The sequence below is a fragment of the Phlebotomus papatasi genome, chromosome 3 (genome assembly GCF_024763615.1).
Source record: "Phlebotomus papatasi isolate M1 chromosome 3, Ppap_2.1, whole genome shotgun sequence".
Classification (NCBI taxonomy): Eukaryota; Metazoa; Arthropoda; class Insecta; order Diptera; family Psychodidae; genus Phlebotomus; species Phlebotomus papatasi.
In genome coordinates this window covers 29,145,240-29,161,506 of record NC_077224.1, presented here as the reverse complement: position 1 = coordinate 29,161,506, position 16,267 = coordinate 29,145,240, and the positions used below count along the sequence as shown (strand labels likewise).

The 16,267-nt window shown below is 31.4% G+C and overlaps 1 protein-coding gene across 1 annotated transcript in view; it reads left to right on the top strand.

The window, feature by feature from the left end:
- Positions 1-344: 344 nt before the first annotated feature.
- LOC129807475 (uncharacterized) overlaps positions 345-16,267 on the top strand; it is a 43,874-nt gene continuing 27,951 nt past the window's right edge. The window contains exons 1-5 of the mRNA XM_055856767.1: positions 345-690; positions 789-1,063; positions 1,125-1,311; positions 1,415-1,769; positions 9,598-9,774. Coding sequence (XP_055712742.1) covers positions 1,688-1,769; positions 9,598-9,774 — 259 coding nt within the window. The 5' untranslated portion in view covers positions 345-690; positions 789-1,063; positions 1,125-1,311; positions 1,415-1,687. The remainder of the gene's footprint in view (positions 691-788; positions 1,064-1,124; positions 1,312-1,414; positions 1,770-9,597; positions 9,775-16,267) is intronic.

Genomic DNA, 16,267 nt, shown 5'->3' with positions numbered 1-16,267 from the left:
TTAAAATCCTTTTTTGGAATACATAAATATCATTTATGGATTACAAGCAAGTCATTTGCAAAAAGAAAAATTTTAAAAACTTATTTTTTCTCTAATTTTCCACCGTTTCTTGAACATAGATTTGTCAAGAAATTTTTGGTCAACACTGTATTATTCAAATTTAATTAGTTTCATATAAGCCCTAGTTATCTATCTACTTATTTACCAATCATTTATGAAATTAGTGAAGTACTATTAATTTCTTATCGTTTGAAGAGTTCAAATCATGGTTAAATCTTTGAATTATTGATTACAGTACCTATACCTATTTCATTTTAATTAATATTCTTTTAGCATAAATGTGACTGTGATTGTTTTTTCCGCATTCATTATCATCACTATCTTTCGAAAGAGACACCATTTCACCAAATATAGCGGTGGGTTATTGAGTTCCGGAGTCACACGAGCCAAACTCTCTTGAGGTTCAACTCTAGGATTTTTTTTGTCATCACCAATGAAAGTGACTTGGTGTAACTTCTCATGATATTTTCCGAGGAGAAAGAACACCTCGAGAGATGACTATGTAGCCTCTAGGCATATAAGTTGGAGGTGAAAACGGAAGTTGTAATTCACGCACTGTGCACTTCATAACGCACCAAGAAGGGCCGTTCCGACACTCACAGTGAATTTTAATTGGCAGTGCAGCAAAAAGTAATATAGCAGAGTGGAAAAAAATTGCAATATATATTTCTATCTGTAATTCACTATTATTTTTTCTCACGTAATAGTTTTTTTTTCTCCGTGGGTAGGTCTCTGTGTATAATGGCAAAAACCCAATTTTTGTGGATGTTGACGCAGAGCTGAAGATGTTGAAAAAAAAAAACAGAAGATAAACAATAATTGTGTGCGCGGGAGGTAAATATTTGGAGAGAGAGAAAGGATTGAGAGGAATTCTTTCAGGGGTACATGGATCCGGCTTTGAGAATATAGCCCTACACCATAAGCCCCGAAGAAATAAAATATCTGAGGAGAAAGTTGCGTTAACGGCGAATATTGGGACATTATATATGAATACCACACAAGAGTGAGTGACATCATCCTGACCACTTTGCCATATTAATCACTCTATTTGTCCCTCCTCTTAGACAATTGCTGGTATTCTTCCCTGGCCATTTGGAAGTGCATGTCAGGAGGGAGAGCTTCATGAAAATTTCTTCCATGAAATTGCCTCTGAGCTCTGAGTGCCGATTCAGCCGATCGCGCACCTCCAAAGTAGTTGAGAAAGGTGCGAGAAGACTTTAGCTTGAGCACCAGCTCGAGCCGTTAAAGAAAGTCAGTTGCTCGGTGCATTTCTGTCGGAGTGGACGTGAAAATTTCCTCCAGCAGTAATCCTCGAAAGAGTGATACCAGTTTTGTGCTATTTCTCTTACTATAGGTGATCTCTGCTAAAATAAGTGCTCAGGATATTCTACTGGAAATTAAAAAAAAAAAGTTGTGGGATTGTGTGAAGTGATTTCTTAAAGAAAAAATACTTGAAGTTTGCAAATGACGTGAAAAAATGGTTAGCAGGTGACACAGATTTCGGACTGCTCGAACCACTTTGGATAAAATCGTTAATTTGTGTGGTGTTTCAAGTGCTAAGAAGTGGCTTAAACTCTCACAAATTGCTTCACAAGACAGATTAAGTGAGACAGAGCCGAAGGAGACAATGGGAACAAACGGAAGGAATTTTAAATTCTTCATCACATATTCACTTTTTGCCCTCCTTGTATTACCAAATTTAGCCAACGGTGAGTAAATACTTCCTAAAACAAAAATGATGTATATATGTTATTTTGTGAGGACAGGGAAGTGAACAGGTGTGCGATTTGGGTTCCCTGCCGGTCTTTTCTTGTCTTTTAACATTGACTGGTAGTCACAATGAGTGAATCTTGCGAGTATTATGGTCTTCCCGAAAAAAAGAACAAGGTAACCGAAACTGAAGCATGAGAAGTTTATATTAAAATGGATTGAGAGTACAACACGAGCCAAGAGAAGCATGACACAATTTTATTTACTCATCCTCTGTGCCTCTGCGATCAATTGAGCACACGGCAGGTTTTCCATCACTGCTCAAATCGCGTGCTATTTTTCCATTGCAGATGGGTGTGCTTCTTGGACATCGATTTGATGCCTAAGAACCGCTATAGTCTTTTCTCAGCTTGTCCAAGAAATTTACATATTTCTACCAATTTTTGTCACCAGAAAACTTAACTGTGCCTTTCTCGGGGAAAGAAAGAAGGATTATAAAAAAAAGCTGTGGTTGATATAGAATTTCGATTTGTATATAATATAAAATTTATATAAATAAGAGATCTCCTAATGTGGACAGATTTTACAGTAAGTCCAAATGGAAAAATAATAACCTATTGAAGCAAAGTGAAGAAGTTTGAAATATAACTTCAAAATTAGCCATAGAATGTATCTATCAAGTACAAGTTACCATTTCACGATATTGCCATAGATGAAACATAAATAATAATAGCAAAGTGGCTGGGTGAGATGAAAGAAGCATATAAGAAAACCAGATTGTGAAGCTCACGGAGAAGCGGGAAAAATTACCAATGTAAAGGAGAGCACAAAACTAATGTTAAAAAATAACTTAACTGTAACACACGCTATTTAAACTTTGGTGTGTATTACATCAATCAGCATGGCTTTATATCTTGTGAATTTTGGTTGATGGAAAGAGTTCACGAAAATTGAGCATGTATTCAAAGCCATAAGAATATACAAATTTTCTCATATAGAATTTTATTTATAGAACCATTATAAAGTTTAGAATGTCGTATAGAAATAGTAGTATAAGGCCCAAAATGGATTGCTAATAAAGAATTTTTATTATATAGAAATAGTAAGGAACCCGAGGCAAAATATGACAAAACGGATATAGGGTCGGAGGAACGTCTGTTCGACAGGGAACCCTTATTGACACTTTTGTCAAAATGTTGAAAATTATTTAATGTATCTAGTAAAATATAAGTAATATAACGTTTTTTCTGTAATATACCTTTTACTATAAACAGAGATGTTCAAATTTCATATTTCAAATGGTACAGAGCAGGGTGTCAATAGGTGCTGACACGAGTTCTTAAAGTGTCAATAGACGTTCCTTTCACCCTAATTTATTTAGGTGTGATTCTTTCATAATCACATCTATTTTGATGCACCGATTTTCTTAAATTACTCAGATCAACCTGTCCTTCATGTTCAGGTCTGTACGTCTGCCTTGGAAATAGATATCTTCATAATTTTTCTTAAACATATCTACTGGTGCGTACGACGATTTCTATCCTATTAGTTGCTTGAACAATCGGTTCTAAACCAGTTTAAAAATGGTTTTAAGGTATATCCTGAATTTTTCACGGACCACGGAACATGTCGCGAATTTTCACGGACCACGGTTATAACTGTTCATTATTATTACTGTTTAATAATTAAGAAATCCGATTTGCATTATTTTTATATTTATAAAAAACTTTTGAATTTGTTGCAATCCAAATTTACAATGAAAAAATTGTACCTCTTCAAGCTGATCTAGGTTTAACACTGGCATTTTTACGTGTGTCTCGCGAAGATTCAAAGCATTTTTAATCAAAATTATCTTGTAAAAATTATATCACATTGCAATTTTCCGAAACTCATATTCTCCTCTATCTCGAAAAGAAATGTATTTTTCGTGTAATTTTCTATAAAACCGGTTTTGTATGAATTCTCAAATATTAAAAGACACTGGGTAATGTGGCATTTTGATTCAAGTTCTTATATAGACTCTTTAAGTAAAAGCCAATTAATATATTTTCGTAGGAAGCTTCCAAAACTAGACTAGTAATTTCTTCTGTCTTCAAGGGATAGGTGCTTTTGAGATCTTTTTTCTAAAATCCATTTTTGGGAAGAATACATTTTATATTTTACTCTACTTTTGATAGAAAAATTATGGAATAGAAAACTTTATAGAAAATTCAAAAACAAAAAATAGATTCGTGTTTACTCTACTAGCAAATCCAAATTATTCTAGAAGCACTCATTATTACAGGAAATTTGCAAAATCTGTAATCAAATACCTGCATATAATTTAAGAGAGATATTTTAATATAGAGCTCAAAATTTTTATTTATTTTTTTAATAATCTTTGCACCAGTTCGTTATAATGAAGGCTATCATTATTCAAAATTTGAAGACTCGGCCACTCTCATTTTAAAATATAGAATTTTAAGATATAAATATAAGATAAAATATCATATTCCTATCTTTTAATAATATGATACTATATAAAGACAAAGCCCGTTTTTTTTAAAAGGAGTTACGTGGTTTTTGAACATTAGAAATAACATCATATTTCCTTGACATTATTTTTCGACAAAATAAAAACTTATTTAATTCGAGTTCTTAAACATATGAAAGCATAACATTTTAAGTATATTTTTTCGAAATTTTCAATTCAAGAGTTTAAAATTTCAGCCGTTGGGACTTGTTTTTTTAGAGAAGGTTTCTTTAAAAAAAAACTTCCCGGTGGACAAGATTTCTCAGAATATAATTGTCTGATGTCAATATAAATATTTTCTGTTAGCTGACAAGTAAAACGCGTATATTTAAACGGTAGATTTTTTTTTATCTTGATCTCAACTTATATTACAAGACAAAACGTAGTATAAAATACGCCGAAAATTGTATTTCTTTTGCATAAAATTCTGCCAAAAATCCAAATTTCATTAAAAAATAAGTATGTACTGTTCAAGTACGAGTCTAACTCATCACCTAAGAGGAAATATTAAGTGTTGTTGACTTCAGATGAATATACTCTGAGAAATCTTGTCCACGGAAAATTAGTATAAAAAGGTTTTCGAAAATCAGGTCACAAAAGCGAAATTTATATGATTTTTAAATGAGAATTTCAGAAAATATAGTTTAATTGTTTTACTTTTATATGCTTAAATTAAATGCATAAATGCATTATATGCATAAATTAAAAAAATTGTTATATTGAAAAAAATAAGAGAAAATATGGTGTTTTCCAGTCTTTTTGATAAACGTAACCCCTTAATATAAACTAAACAAAATGCTTCAAAAGGTCTTTTCAAGATTTAAAATATTTAAATCAATTTGAAACAGAAATTTTTAACAATTTTTACAAAATCATCATCATCATAGGCTTGTCAAGCGCGCAGGGGATAAGCATTCACAACTTACAAAAAATATTTAGAAAAACACATTGTCTTTGCAGATATAATAAACGATCTTTGGCAAAGCTGCAGAGTAAAAAAATTTCAATGCGAATTAAAAAAAAAATCAAATGAACTGAAGATGTTGTTATTTTTTGCAGTAATTTAATTAATATCGTTGTATAAAGACAATATTTCCCTTATAAATTTTTCTCAAACGTCTGGGGAAGAATAAAAGAAAGTCATATTCACTGAAAGAGTATTTTTATCTACTTCAATTAAAAAAAATATATTAATATAGGAAAAAAGTTGTTGTCTTCGAACAATTACATGGAGAAAGAAAACTTCAATGATCATTTTACTGGAAGAAGCTCATAAAGTGAAATTTCACAAAACTGTGTGTAAATGAAATATTTTCTTCCGAGAGTCTTGAGGAAAAGATGAAAAATCTTGGATGGTGAGAAAAACTGATTGTGGATCAATTTTACAATCTTACAAAGTGAATCTCCTTCCACAGTTTCTCCTTTTTCCAACAATCTTTCTCTTTCTGTGTCTCTGGGTTTATGCACTTGTACATTTGTGATTTTTGCAATAATAACATGTAATTGAAATGTAAATATACAGACGATATGTTTGGTGAAAGAAAAGGTAGGGGAATAGCAAAAAAAAAACTTATATACAGACTGCACTAGTGAGGAAAGCACGAATCATTAGTTCCACTCTTTACCATATTTTCCATGGAAAGTTGCCATTCATGTTCAAATCATTTTTACACACAATCTCTTGGCGATGAATGCGAAAGGCACAAGCACGGAAGTTGAGTGGCAACACCTTTGAAATCTTTTTTTTCTAAAAAGTTGTTGGCAAAAGAAGACGAACTCTAATTTCTATTCCGTGCATTAAGTGACAATCTTGGAGTGAATGTATGCCAAAGAGATAGAGGAAAATCCATTCGAGTTCTTCAAATAAATCTACCATTGAGATTTTTAAAAGGTGTTGCACAAGCATAGAGTTTCCGTTGAAAATGAAATTCACCTGAAGAGGTTTCATCATCTTTTCTCTATTGTTAAACTGCCGGTGATACCTTTTACCCAAAGCGACCTCTCTCTATATAAAACAGCACAATCTTCAATGAGAATCAATTTAGTGGCACCTAGATACAAAACTGAAGTAGGAAATCAATACCACTGAACTGTTGATGATTCTAAAACTTGCTCTTGAAACATTTATAACAGTTCCTGTTCCGTTACATTTTCCGTTGTAATAGGTAAACTCTAAGAAATTTTCAAGCTATCTTCGTGTGTGTCTCTTTTGAGATGCTACACAATGATCCTTATGCCACATTAACTGCAATGAGAGAATTTTCAAGTTTGTAATTTAATTTAATAAATAAGATAATTTCAATTGTGGGTACACATTGAAAATAAATTTAAAAGAATCCAACATCTGGCTCCAAAAACCACATTCATACAGGCCGTCTTTCTAAGCGAGAAGTGTGAATTAAAGTCAAATTATAGAAATATTTGTCGTGATTCCACGTGTGAGAAAATCCATAAATTGCTCTTAACCAATAACATAGTTCATATAAGAAGTATAAAATAATATAGATATAGAATAACATGTGAGATAGAGATTTGTTGCAAAAGAGGCGCTTTTTGATTAATGCTGCATGCTTTGGAGGGAAAATTGCCAACAATTATAGATTTCACAATAATTTTGCATTTGACATAGGTGTTTAGCATATAGTGCTTTATTCCTATCTGTCCACCACATTGTATATACCACAAGATTTCGATGGATGGTCTTTTCTTTTGTTCTCGCAATGATTGATGACTGGAACATGAATGTCCTCTAGATAAGAATATGCTATATTGGTTGACATCAATTTGAAAAGTATTTCAAGAATTCTCTATATGCGATCTGTGCTAGTTGACGTGCATGAATAAATTGCAAAATCTACTTTTATGCAGGTGGAATCACTAAAAGAACTTATGCTTACCGGCTCGTCAATTTTCTTGGCAAAAATCTTGTGAAATATTAAAAACATTATACTTTTTATTGCGCTAAAACCGGCACATTTTAATTACATATGGATTTTTTTTGTCGTGGGTAGTTGCTCTAAGATTCACTTCCCAACAATTATGCTCTTGGCAAGATATGTCTTCACTTTTTTGTGTAACACATATTAAATGGTTTCCTCAATTTGAATTAATTTCAAATAATAGAAAATTTACATATTAATGTTTTGTAATGATTTCTCTATAGAAACTTTTTTGTTTCTCAATTTTATGAAATAGTTCTATCTACAAAAGCAACGTAAAACTCTTCTATGAATATATTTTGAAAAACTTTGATTTTATGTAAGTAGACACTCAAATAACTTCTTCTATATGCAAATTAAAATTGTGGTCCATTAAAAATATTTTATGAATCCTCAATATAATGTTATAGAATAAAATGAAGTTGGACCATGGTACAAGTTGGACAGGGCTTTTTTTCTTGATAAATTTAGTACTTCATTTTTATTTATATATTTTTAATGCTTTAGTTTTATAATTTGGTTCCTTGTTCTTAAAAAAAAATTTAGTACTGTATTTATCAAGAAAAAATCCCTGTCCAACTTGTACCAGCGAATTGTCTAACTTGTAACACTATGTCCAACTTGTATCACTTTACCCTACTTATAATTAATATTTTTAGTTAATGATTTAAGTGTTTTGATTAATAGAATTCTTTTTATCCTAAATAATTCTATTAGTCAATAAATATTTATAATTTTTCAGTCAGAAAAAGCCTAAAAGTGGTATGAATTTACTATAAGTTGATTAGTAACTTTTCTTGATTTTCTTTTTGTCATAAATATTTTTCATTTAATAACATTTAATGTTTCATTTCATTTAATAAAGTTCTGAAATACCGTCGTACAAAAAACTTCAGTCTGAGTTTTTCTCATGAAATCTAAAAGTAATTCAATCTTTAAGACAAATCTTCTTTAGGGGGTTATATAGGTCACAAAGACTAAAAATAGCATATTTTCTCAATTTTTTTTCAATATAATAAAAAAAAATGAAGTTTTTGAACTTTGAAGTTTGAGTTGTGATCAATGAAACAAAAAATCTTTTTTTTTTTCAAAACTCATTGGCTAAGAAAATATTTTATTTTTTTTTATTTCAGTTGAATATATCTAGGGAGCATTAGTTTGCGGAAAAAAGTAGAATTTTCAGCATATTTTTGCAGAAAATACAAATATTATATTAAAGTTGTAAATTTACGGATGTCTCAAAGTACAAGCTCTTTATGAAAAAAAAAATATCTTTCTGAAAACAATTTATTCCAAAAATATAGTCCTATATTCCTATATCTTAAGTCGATTATCTTAAGTCTTTATTGTATTTATTAATCGTATCGTTGTTGATCCCGTGTTGGAAGAATCTGCTAAGTCCGTTTGTAGACCGCCCAGGAGCGCCTTACCCGTAGTTTGAATGCTTCTTCCATGCTCCCGGAGTTGTTGTGCAAGAGGCAGTGCATTGTTATTACGTTTTATTTCGTGTGAAAATGTCTTTTTCCGAACATTCAGTTGTTTGCACCGGGCGGGACTCGAACTCACAACTGTGAGAGTCGAGTCAGAGATCTCATCCGCCTAAGACTCAACGGACTTGCCTATTGCTCTACTCAAATCCCCAGTGTATGATAGTATGGAATAAGTTTTAACAACAAAATTTTACAAGCTAAATATTCTTGAGGATCAGCGTGAGTCCACTTAGGCCCTACACAGAAAAAATATTTTGTAAAATTGTTCGTAAATGTTTGTGAATATGTGAATTACTATTTATGAACTATTTATGAAATGCTCGTAAATCGTATAACTGATAAAAAAGCTTGTAAAAGTGTGTACTTTTTGTCTGTACTTAACGAGCATTTTTTTTGTTTTTTTGCAACAAAAGTTCGTCAACACACAAAAACTCTTTGAAAATGTCTGCCATTTGTTCGTAAAGTTTTGTCAGACAAAGAAAAATGTAGGAACTAATGTTTGTTAAAGAAAAAAATGCTCATCTAGTGCTCAAGTTATGAACAATATTTGTGAAAAGGTTAAGAATAAGTACAAGCTTTTACGAACTTTTTAGTGGGGTATACAATTTAAAAGCATTTTGTAAGATCCCAGTAGGAATTCACAAACATTTACAAACAATTTTACGATTTTTTTTCTATGTATTGATGCCAAAGATACTAAAATTTAACGAATTAATTCCTTCTGCTAAATTTTATTTTATAAATTATGTATTATAAATTTTATGTAAAAAAGATTTTTTGCGATATCTTATGCACTAATGCATCTAATGTAAGAAAGTGTTTTTAAAGTCTTTACTCTTAATTTTAAGCGAGAAACTAAATTTATGCAACACATTATTTTTTTTAGGACAATCCTGCAGTTTTCCAGGATCACCAGCTCACAGTCACGTCACATTCTCAGATGAGAGTCTGTCGAACGGTTGTGTGGCCTCATACTCGTGTGAGCGAGGTTTTGAGCTTCTTGGACCTGCACGGCGTGTCTGCGACAATGGAAATTGGGTACCTGAAGGCATTCCATTCTGTGGTAAGTACAATGCACATTTTGATCTGAGAACATTATAGAAAAGAAACTCTTGATCACGAATCAATCAGAGTGGGATGTTTGAGGGAGTGAAATTGATTATGGGATGTGACTCAGGGAGTCATCTCAATTGTAGCTACACGCAGAAACCGATGATCACGATATTGTGTTTGATGGAAAATTTACTTTCAATTGAAGATAAAGGGAAATCTTGTATTCACCTTTTCTTATACAACAGAAAATTTCTTTCTATATTAGATCTAAGAAATCCAGAGAATCTTCAGTCACTTCTTTTTTCTCGTAATTATCCATCAATTGAGATTGGAGTTTCCTTCATTAGTCAATGTGTCAGGTCTTTTGTTGCACCTCAGCAGCACCTCGTGCATTTTATTATTATTGTGTTGCCATGAAATCGAGGTGAAGGCAAAAGGCATCCGATCAAGATCAATGTCATCATTACCAAATACACATAAGTTGTTGAAGTCTTTTATTATTCGACAATTCTTGGTTGTACAGACATTCCAGTTGTTTTTACCAATCGGTCGTAATTATGAAAGTTTACCCGCAGAAAGGTGTGCAGATTGAGAGAAAGAGAAACATTCACCACAAAACACCTCTTTAATTGTTATGCTTTTTTTTATCTTTATGGGAGATTCTTTTTTCTTGTATTCGAATATATCACGAAATCGTTTTCACCTCTTCAAGCTTTAAAATACAGTGCCTAGTTCCGTGACCTATTTTTGCTTCCAATTCTTCTTGCTTACGATTTCCATGGAAGAATTTCCAATCTGTTATTATGTCGAGAGTGAACATTATATCTGAGGAGAGGATGAGTATTATATAGAATATTTAAAGGTGCGGGTATTGAGAATTTATGTGAAGGGAGATGATTGTAGCCTTGACCCTTTTTCCTCAAGTTCTTCTCATCGACACTGCCACTGCAGTTCATTAGTTCTCAAGAATTCCTCTCATGACATCATCGTCAAGAAAACCTGTTCAAGAAGATTGTCTTCTCGTCACCCAAGCAAAATCCGTTATATTCTATAATTTTATATCTTTTCTATAGATATGTGTTTTTCTTCTCTCACCTCTTTTCAACTTCTTTCATTATATGTGCTTGTTTATGAAACAGTCAGTGACCTACTTCCGCACTCGATCATCGACAAACGATTAAATTCCACTCGATGGTATTTTTTTTTAAATTTATTCATTTTTGGTCAAGATCCTTTCAGGTTTGCGTTTGAGACAAAAATGCTTTAAATCCGGAATTGTGATATGCTGATTTTGTTATTTCTTTTATAGCACTATTAGCATTATTTACCGTAATGCAACAAATCGATGGATCTTTCCTAAAAGTAAATTGTTGCATATGTAATTTTTACAAAATTTGGCGATAAGTGCATAAACACCTTGTGGAACATATATGATAGTGGAGAATGATAGTGGAGAAGTTATCAATTAATAAGAGGATAATTTGCAAAAAAGGTTTTGTTATTAGATTGAAATTTTCATTTAATTTTATAAATTACCTTTTCGTGCATTTTTAGATTTGATAGAATAAAATAGAAACAAATCAAATTGATCAAATTTGATTTTCCAATTTATTTAATAAAACAGCAACTCATACAAGAAATTTTGGATCTTGTGGCTTTATGTGGTCATCAAAGTAATGTCATTTTGTTGTTCAAATTCCAAGAAGAATTATATTTTTCAATGACTTAATTACATACTATTCTGAGTCGATTATTCTAAGTATGGTTTTATTCCAAAAGCTTGAACTAGCGAAATTCGTGATCATGAGATATTCGAGTAACGAGAAGGCATAGTATAATACTTTTCGTCACTTTAGGCTTTTATAGCTTCATAAATTTTGATCAAATCTTGCCTGTATTTTACTGCTGAAACTCTACTCCACAAAGAGAGAGGGCAGTATATGATTCCTCGATTTCTTCACCCCCCAAAATTTTCTATCTTCCACCCTTCAAGAAGCCCTTTTTTAACATATCTTCACGATTCTGACAATTTCTGAGAAATAATATGACGGTGTTTGTTAGTCTGTCCGTGCCTTTATCACATCTAGAGACGAAACGGTTAGAGATAGAGACTTGGGATCTTCGGAGGACACCCTCATAAGTTAACCCTTTGACCATTAATATGCTTCTCATTTTCCCCCTACTATTGCCCTTCTTTTCTAAAACCTTTTTTTTAAATTGTTCGAAAACATGTCGTGAGATTTTTTTTATTTCTGGATATGTATTAGAGACCTAGAAAGACAATTGTCCATATACAGTTTTTTAAGGTTAAACGTTAAAAAAACGGCTGTAGTCAGCGCATTTAACAACCGAATATGGTCATGTTTGAGCTTTTAAATAGGTCTAAAATTTCTGACAGACTGAACCGGTTCTAGACGGTTATGAACCGGTACTAAACCTATTCAAAACCTATATGTAATTTTTATCGGAAAATCAGTTTTATTACTCCTAAGCTATTTCGGGCGATTTTTTAAGTCACAAGTACGAACAATCAGCAAAGCTGGGACGATAATTGAATTAGGGATATTGTAATTAAAGAAATAAAATAAAATTAAAAAATAATAATTAAATTAGAGATATAACAACTTATTAGGATTGAGTACACTAATTCAAATAGAGCAATACTAATTTCTTAATTATTACTGCCTCACAATTGTATTCATTTGAAAAATTTATTAGATTACGTAGTACCTAATCAATTTCCAAATTGTTGTCGCTTAAAATACAAATAAGTATGGGATGAAACCGTCAATTTAATCCATTGAAATATATATTAACTTATGTAAGTTATTAAATTTATTACACGTTTAAAATATTAGAATATCCAGAATTTTTATTAGTAATTTTGACAACTTATAAAAAATAATTTAGTTCATTATGTGATAAAAACATTAATTTGAATAAGCGTGTAGAAAAGTCCTCACTTCAAATATGGAAAACATAATAATGAATTTTATTATACAATGCACAATAATCCTATTAAAGTTATTCAAGTGAATTGAATGCTTGAAAAGCTAAATAAGTGCGATTTTAATCGCATTTTCTTATTGATGTTTTGCTGAAGACTCTCTTCAACACCTTCTGCCCACTTATCGTAGAAAAGATGCCCAAGAACCCTGAAGGATTGGATAAATAAGATGATTTTTCTTCAAGCATTGCCAATTGCGTGGCGCTATGCAATTAATTTAATTGTTTTCGATTGAAAATTGTTGGGTGTGTGTATGGTTAGTTCAGCGATGAGGATCGCCAACCTGCAAGAAGGTAACGGTAATTGGTATTCAGCAAAAGATGGAATGCTAAACTCGTGCGCAATCGAACTATACTCGCTAAGAGAACGGACACTGGTGCTGCCGACTTTTCAAGTAGTTCATGTGGGCTTCTTTGGAACTCAGAAAGAAACTCTATATAAAACCCAACTTCCACATGCAGTTTTCAGATTTTCTTCACCTTCTTTTACTCCCCTCCTTAAAACATGGAGTGCCACAAATAAACCACAATTCATTGACTAAAGTAGTTTGCAGTTAAAGTCATGCGAAATTCATGTTTGCTAGTTTTTTTTTTTGCATGTATTTTTACTAAAATACCATACTCAAAGAATTTTACGGAAGTGGCATAATGTCCGTTTACAGTACTTTTCTCCCTTCCTTTATTTTCTTTTCTGCAAAATATAAATGTACAAAATTCCAACTCATTGTCGTCACTGCTCTAAAGCTAACACTTCGGAATAGAAAACGTAAAGAAGTGCAGAGAATTGCAAAAATAATAGTTGCACAATTTTTCCTCTTCTAAATGTGCAATTTTATGAAGTCTCCGCGAAGCGTTATTTGTGGAATCATGCGAAAAGTCACGTTTTTTTGATAATATTTATGGGATATATGGACAGGAAAAAGAGGTCAAATTGTAGGTGAAGAAATTTCACTATTTACTTCACAGTCTCTGACGATGATGATGGACAACATAAGATTGCACTTTCTTGCTGGAGCATATATAACAGACGCGTCCATTGTGTTCTTTCTTTTTCTTCCAAACTTTTCACCTTACAATGGTATATTTAAACTTTTCCTCGTATGTTTCTAATATTTAAAATGCTCTTCTATACCACTGAAAATTTGTTTGCTTTTTCTCGCGATGTTTTCTCGCAAAGTCTCGCACCTCTTCTTAGACAGACAAATTCTTTACTCTCTCACAATTACTTCACTTTGGCGATAAATTGAGGGAAAAGTAAATGTTGAGAAATAATTGGTTGTCCAATAATGTGTCGGTAGAAAGTAAAAGAATTTGTAAAATTTATGGAATTTTTCATTCTTCATCTTTCTCCTTCTGCAAATGAAACTGCTACAAATTTTTACTCAATAGTATTTAGTGTAACATTATATACTATTTTGATGTAGATATTTCACATATAGTTATCAAATGTCTCAAATGTGGGAAGAAATATATATAGATATAATACTCATGTAAAGTAGGTAAATAATAAGAAAATTGAGCAGGCAAAAAAGTTTAGTACCTATATTAATCTCAACTAATTAAATTTACAAACTTTTAAGATTAAGCACTTTAGAATCCACTATGCAATCACACATAGTTTATTGAATTTAGACCGTTTTATCTTAACTTATACAGTTATTTAAAAAAAAATTAGGTGGGTAATTTATATCGGACAGAAAACAAAAAAAATGTGAATTAAGTTTTTAGTTAGATAAAATATACACTTTTTTGAAAATATGATAAATAAATAATTTTAATCAGTAATTGTCAAAAATCGTTTAAAAAAAACGAAATTCTCATGGTTTTAAAAAGTGCCAACATATTTTCACTTTTTTGTTTATTATTGTATGTAAAAAAAAGCTCAATGATTCAAAAAGATTCAGTCGTTAATTTTTCTACTTTATGCTAGACAATGCCCAAAAATGCTTCCTCAATAATAATTTGTTTTCAAAAAATTTCCACAATACACCGGTAATATGTATGTATTTTTTAATAAAAAATTAAAATTAATTAAAATTTAATGATAAAACTGCAAAGTCTTAAGTTTTAAACTAAAATGAATAAAACTAAATAATAACTATATACCCATAACGTAATAAAAATTTTGTTGTAGTATTAGGTGAGATTCTAACAATCTCACTTACTATAATCCTAAGAAAATCTCATGTCTTCCGATCGGTCCTAAACTTTGCCAGAAGTTTGGCCACTTCCGGAGTGCAATTAAAAGAATAGTAAAGCACATTCTTAGAGTGCTCGAGTAGACAAAAGAGACAAAAGCTCTACTCGAATTTTTTGGAATTATTATGTGATTTTAATCGGTCCAAGGGGTAAATAAGTGGCTCTCAGAGAGAACCGTGAGCGGCAATCAGCAAAATTCTGCCGATCTGGAGGTAAAAACCGACAAATTGGCATCATTTTCCTAAGAAATCAAAAGATTGACACAATGTGGTCAGAATTCGACAGCACGGCATGTGGAACATGCTATGTTCATTCACAAAAATCGGCAGATCGACACGATTTTAGCGAAGTATAGCGTTCGTTTAAGCTCGTGTAACATTATAAATTTTCTACAGACAATTCCTGTGGTAAAATTGCATTGTAAAATGTATTGTACTGGAAACACTAATTTTGTAAACTTACTTGAGAAAGATCGGCACGAGATCGATAGTTCGGCACTCGAATGAACCGTGAGCGTTACAGACAGTTATCTATCCCTTGAATCGGTCTATAACTTTTATCTTAAACTACACAAAAGTTAGTTTTTTTTTTAATTTAACTGATAAAAAAAGAAGGTAATATCGTGTTAGAAAAGGTTTGGTAAAACCAAAGAAGGATATACATATAATTGTTTAGTTTTAAAACCAATAAAAAATCTTCCTTAATTTTGAAAATTCAAAAATTAGGATCTCTCCATTAGAACTAAGTTCGCAGTAGATGTGATTGTATTGAAAAATCTATTGATATTTCTTACATTTGAGAAATTTTTCTTACTTTAATTAAATTTTAATTAGTAAAGAACTGTTGATCATTCATAATAATGCTACACCTATAAAATTTTATGACCTTCTCAAAAAATTTGTGAAGCATAATAATTTTTAACTTTGTAACAACGTCTATGATGAAATGTATACCACTTTCTTTAATACTTCGTTAGTTAATTCTTTCGGAATTTTCAGTTACAGTAAGGAATGTTTGGACCCTTGAGAATACTTTATATATAAGTTCTGACTATATCTCGGATGCATTTCTACGAGAAGCATTAGAATGAAAATAAACTGATGTGGCTTCCAACGAGGACTGAACAGCGAAAAGAGCGTTATATTAAAAGTAGTAAAATTAATTAGTAGAAAGAGAAGATTTATTAATGGAGTCTCATGTGTGCATAACAAGTAACTTTATTGTTTAGAAGTTAGAAATATTTTGTTGCAAGATGGTTGTAACTTTTGCTCAACTTTTTCCTTAAGAAGCATTTTGTT